This window comes from Symphalangus syndactylus, chromosome 19, assembly GCF_028878055.3.
Source record: "Symphalangus syndactylus isolate Jambi chromosome 19, NHGRI_mSymSyn1-v2.1_pri, whole genome shotgun sequence".
Taxonomy (NCBI): Eukaryota; Metazoa; Chordata; class Mammalia; order Primates; family Hylobatidae; genus Symphalangus; species Symphalangus syndactylus.
Window position 1 is genome coordinate 75401439 of NC_072434.2, and position 6043 is coordinate 75407481.

General features: G+C 50.1%; 1 protein-coding gene across 1 annotated transcript in view; it reads right to left on the reverse strand.

The window, feature by feature from the left end:
* Positions 1-5649, reverse strand: part of C19H1orf198 (chromosome 19 C1orf198 homolog) — a 31156-nt gene extending 25507 nt beyond the window's left edge. The window contains exon 1 of the mRNA XM_055235411.2: positions 5282-5649. Coding sequence (XP_055091386.1) covers positions 5282-5614 — 333 coding nt within the window. The 5' untranslated portion in view covers positions 5615-5649. The remainder of the gene's footprint in view (positions 1-5281) is intronic.
* Between the last annotated feature and the right edge of the window lie 394 nt (positions 5650-6043).

Sequence of the window (6043 nt, forward strand, 5' to 3'; positions counted from 1 at the left end):
GAGAACTTTTTACTTTCTGCTCAATTTTGCTGTGAATCTAAAACTGCTCTAAAAAATTAAGTCTATTCAAAAAGAGGAGAGTAAGGAAGAATGATTAAAATATGTTCTTTTTTTACCAACTGCTTATTTTTAGCAAGTATTGTTTACATATTTACAGAATCCATGCTTTTCCCTTTGACTTGTAATATTTTTAACTCTGCTGAGATAAGGGGGTTTCCATAACTGGAAATACAACACTGCAGTTCCAAAGACAGAAAAACAGCCCTGATTTAACCACTGGGCATGTTTTCCACCATGAATACGAATCCAGAAACTCAGGCCTCCATAGATTACAGCAAAACAAAAACTCAGCACGAGCATGGTAATGGGAACAGGATAGAGAGTAGGTGGAGGAAGTGCTAAAGAAATGAGCAAAATATGACAGGAAGTCTAAACGAATAGGTCTCATCTTCCTTCATTTATTCAGAAGAAGAAGAAATAGATATTTTCTCCAGTACTATGGGAATCCCTTGCTTAGAGTGTAAAAGTGACTCTTATCAACCAAAAGATGACTACACACTTGTCGCCATGCTTCCTGCCCTCCCTCCCTGCATGTCAGTGACCAAGTCACTTCATTTCTTTGCTAAACCTGTTCCCTGGCTGCCACTGGGCCACCCTCCCACTGGAGCCAGCAGGCAGAGGTGCCTGGGGAGGAGAGGCCTAAGCTGCTGCCTTAGCTCCCAAGGCACCAGGCCATGTGCTACTCAGGGCCGAGAACCCACAACATGAAAGGAAAGCCCACAGAACAGGCCCAACCGCCCTCTTCTCTCAGCCCGTGGAACTGGAATTGAAGCAGGGTCATCTCAACTCCTGCCCAGGGCCCCGGGTAGAGGGACTCAGAAAACCCTGCCATCCTTTCTAAAACATCCATGGATACACCAGGCAGAAGGTGGGAATCATAATTCAAACATTCCACCTTCCTTAAAAAATGAGTCCAAAATGCTGAGAAAGCAACTCCCTAATTTTCTTTTTCTTTTTTTATTTTTATTTTATTCTTTTAATGTCAGATTTCAAAAAGAAAAGGTCACTCTACTAAAGGGAAAGGGGATGAAGAGACTTCACGTGTCACTGGTCCTGCATTGAGAGGCCACACAGCAGCCAAACTCAAATCTAACAAAGATGTAAGGCTCAAGAAAGTTCTGAAGCGATTGATTCTACCAGCTGTTTTATAATGCTGCTTCTGCCTGGTTTGAAACGTTTAACAATAATGTACAGGTACAAACTTTTATAATAAATTGGTTTATTTTAGAAAGCAAACCTCTAGGCTGGCCAGCACACAGGCCCCTAGGTTTGCAGAAAGGTCTTTTGCAGATAGCCCTAATGACACAGAGTGGGTGTAGCAGCTCAGCAGTTTGCTGAACATAGGCACCCATAGCCGCAGCACCTGTGGAGTCCTCTAGCCTAAGGACTAAGAAGGCAGAGGCAATGCAGCAGACATAGGGAGGCAAAAACAGCTTCAGAAAAGGAAGCTAAGGCCAAGAGGAATAAGAGAGCAACAGCAAGTCCCCAGGTTCCTGTAGGAGGGACAGAGATGAAGGGGCATCTCTTCATCTCTTCAGAGATGAAGGGGCAGAGATGAAGGCACTGGAGGGACACGGCAGTGGATCATGCCAAGCTGTTGAAGAGGGGACAGAGCTGTCTGGCTCCAGGGTCTTTAAAAATCCACGTTCCACAACATGTGAAACCTCGATTAGCGATATTGAAACACCCTTCCTGCCCAGCTTCACTGTATGGAGAAATGGAAGAGGCAAGTAGGTCCACGCGAACAAGACGCACCAGCTGCCAAACCTCCCCAGTCATCTGCTTAGGGCCCATCTGGAGCCAAGAATGTATCACAGAACGCGGAACCCTGTAACTCTCACCATGTACTCAGATCTCGCTAGATCAGTGACAAGGAGATTGGGAGCAGGAGCAGGGAGCAACACATTCCTAACAATTCAGAGGTGTGTGGGGTTTTCTCCTTTTGGATAATAGGAAACAGCAGAAGCAGATAGGGTGATCCCTCTAAAATAAAAACCTTTCCCCTCCCAAAGTAAGCCATTCCCGAAACCCTACTGCTGTGCTGGAGGAAGAACGCAGCAATCAAGCAGCGTGGGTGAAAGACTGTCAAAAGCATCCATTTGCAAACCTGCCTTAAGGTTCTTACCAAAATACTGGACCCAAAGTGCACGTCCCCAATGTCTGTGCCTGCTCCAGCCCAGGCCAGCGAGTTGGATAGAAACTCCGTGAGCCATTGGTTCTGCCACCAGACTTCACAGAGGGGCAAACTACCCCTAAAGAGGGGGGCCACCTTGTTGCTGGCATGGCCAGGACAAGAATCCAGGACTTGGGGCTCTGCAGGCTCCTCTCCTTTTGCTGGTTGAGAAGCGTTCTTCCAGCAGCAGTTCCAGATTCTCCCCAAAAGGGGGTTGGGTGGCTGTGGGAAGGGGCTATACTTCTGTGCTTTTTTACTGAGATCATATGTTCACATGCGGGGATTTTTAAAGGAGTTAGTAAAGATTATGGGAGGATGAAGTACCCTAAGCTAGAATGCCTTGTCTCTAATATAACAGCCCTTGAGAAATATTTGCTCAGTTGATTTCCAAGAAAGCAAGAACCTAAAGACTGATAGGTCCCTTCACCGCTTCAATACTCAAAGGCAGCAGCCTCCTTCCCTGAGGGGAACCAGGTTAAGTTATCAAGGCAAGGGGCCATCTGGGCCTCAGGCCAGAGGATGAGGATGAAAACACACACAGATGCCACACCTGTCAGATGCACACGCTACTTCAGTGAGTGAACTGAGCCCCTGACCACATTCAAAACCACCAAGATCTGTGATCAGCATCATACAATCAATTTCTATTTGTTCCTGCAATACACAAGAAATGTCTAGAAGATGACCACCACATTTGGAGGCTATATTTGCATGCTCTGACTTAAAATGTTGCTATGTGAGATAGAAAAACATTACTGGCAATGGGGGAGAGGATACCATTCAAAGAAATAGGCAGAGTCCTTCAGGGCAGCGGAAAGGGCTGTGGAGGCCCCAGGACCACATCAGAAGACTTATCAAGTGGGAAGAGACATTGGGCCCCACTCTATCTCGTTTACAGTCCTTTAGGACAAACTTGGGGTCACCTATTTGGGGGTACCTCTGTTCAGCAGCCTAGCCTGTCCTTATCCATCATCCCTGTGCCCAGGAGCTGGCCCTCCTCCATGAATGATCTCCTGGGGACAACAATGAGACAACTGACTCCACTTTGGTGCCAACCTCTGGCGCAGTCCAGGGGAATTTAAATTCCCTACTGCTATTAACCTACACAGCCACTGCAGGCAACAATGTACCCTGGGCCACATTCCTATGTACCTCTGTTAAAATTCAGGGTCTATCTGCCCCTCTGCTGTCTGAGCTGAGGCTGGTTAGAGGCATCTCAGAACATGCTCTCAGCTGGTTTTGCAAAGCTGAGATTCAATTCTCCTGAGTTGCTCCTGGAAGGACATGCAGGCACCACAGCACGGCACAGTTCCACTTGCTTTTAAATCACATTGAGTTTACAAATTCAGAAACAGCTCAGTCTGGCATCAGATGAGGAATGAGAATAAAAAATTAACTTGGCCACATTCTTCCTCATCAGTAATACTGGGCTCTTCTATGACATGGGCTTTTTGATCATGAGTAGGCGTGTAGATATTCTTAGCTGGACATCAAGCTAAGAGAAAATGACAGTCACTCTCCAACATTTGTAAGTACTTAGAAGTTTACTTCCTGTCATATTTATTCGTGACTCTTCCAAAGGAGTGCTGCCTGCTTTTTCATCCCCCAAATCTGGGCGCAAACACTGCACACATGTCTTTATAAATACGCATATTTTCCCACTGAAAATGTTTCAGCTCTAGGAATACATTTTAAAACCTATATTTTCCCCTCCCCAGTTTACCACACCCTTGTTTTTCCTGGCAAAGCCATCAGAATTTGAAGTCCAGTAGAGAATTTCCTTTTGATTCCATCAGAATAAAGAAACACAGGCAGCATCCTTCAGTCATTTCACTTTTCCCTCACATTAAAGTGGGTTTATGACCATGAGCACTTCGTATTAATAAATGTCTCAGCACACCCAAGCCTGAAAATCTGATCTAAACCTCCTTAACTTGAATTCCATCCACAATCCACAACTTCCTCAGAAAAAAAACTCTCCCAGCTTCTCCTTCGTCTAGCCCAAGAAACAGCCTTAACAGTGAGCGATTTCATTCTCATACTCTTTGCTCAGCTTGACTTTGCTCCTCACGGCAAAAGTTGAGTTTGAAACGCCAAAGAGCCACAGTGCAAATTCTAATGGCACCAAACAAGCTTCGGTTAAACACATTTCTAAGAAAAAGAAGACCAAGTTTCTGAACCCCACAGAAGACTCAGGCCTTTGTGACTAAGTGTGGGTCATCCCTGAGCTTTTTCTGGAACAGATTCAGCCTTTCTACCTTCACAACGACTGCCCCTCTAGCAGTCTGGACAGTGTCTAGATCTGAGACCTAAACATGCCCTGTTACGTGGCCAAGGCTTACTGGAGCTCATTTAAACTTACCATCCCTTAGTTTTTTGGTGGAAAACAGGGTCACCATGCTCACCCTTAAAACACACCCTGGGCGTTGTGCTCACTTGGAAAACATCTTAGGGTGATAGATGGGTTTCCCTCCTTATCTTGGAAGACACCTTTTCTTTCTTGTTACCTGGCTTGGCAATTTTACTTTCCCCATACATCTCATCACAAGTATTCATGTTAGTATATATCATATGCTGAGTGCCTTCACGGGCAGGCACAGGGTGGGCGTTATTATCCCTGTTTTACACAGTGGAAACTGAGGCTCTTAAGAAGTTAATTCACCCACCGCCATACAGGTAGTAAGTAGCAGAGCTGGATTAAAACCCAGGTTTATCTGGTTTAAAATTGCTTGTTGTTTCCACTTTGGTCAGCCTCGCTTACGACAGCTCCGGGAGAAGTCTCTGGAGTCCGTGCGAGCCGGCGATCAGGTCTAGATGGAGGTTCTTCAACGACCCCACCTCTCGGCGATCTCTTAACCAACTCCCCCAGCGGAGCCCCCATACCCCGAACTTCGGCTCTGGGGCTCCCCTCCCACCCACTGCCATTCCTGCCTTTTCCTTTCCAGCCCCTACCAGCTGGGGCGGCCTCACGCCGGCAGGTGCCCACCGGGCCGGAGCGCCTCGGGGCGTCGGGCGGGGAAGAGGGTCCGCGGCCAGGCCCGCACCTACCTCGTCCCCGAAGCGCACCACCTTCTGGCCCGTGGGCCCGCGCAAGCCGGGGAAGCGCGTGAGCTCCTCCGAGTCCCCGGGGTCTCGGGGCGCCGGGGCGCGCGGCCCCACCAGGCACCGGTCGATGATCTCGTCCTGCTGCGCGGGCGGCAGCCGCGCCCACTCGGGCCCGTACTTCTCGCGGATCTTCTCCTTGTCCTGCATGATCTTCCTGGCCATGGGGCTCAGCGACGAGAAGTAAGTGAAGCGCTTTCGCTCCCGGTCGTCCAGAGGCCGGTTCCCGCTCATGACCGCCGAGCGCGAGGCCGCGATCGCCGCCGCCATGGACGCCATGCCCGGCCTGCCCGCCGCTCCCGGCCCGCGCCCCGCCCCTCGCTGTGCCCGCCCCCGCCCCGCCCCGCGCCGCCCGGAGCCCCGCCCCCTCCGGGAACCCCGCCCCGCACCGCCGCGTACCCGGGTCTCCAAGCCAACCCAGCTCCCCAAGCCTCGGGACCCCGGCACTCCGCGGCCCCCTCCCCGGAGCTCCTCCCTCCGCGCCCCTCCCCCTGCCACCCCCTTGCGGACCCCGACGAGTCCCCCTTTACGCCTCCATAGTGGATTACGCAGGTTTCGGGCTCCCCTTAGCCGGCTCAGGTGGTGGCCGGCGTGTCCCCGAGCCCGCGCCCGGCGCTCTGAGAGGGTGGCCGTGGTTAATTCCCGGTAGTGACCGCCATAGTGCCACGTGGCCACTGCTTGACAAAGGAAACTTTTTTCAACCTCCAG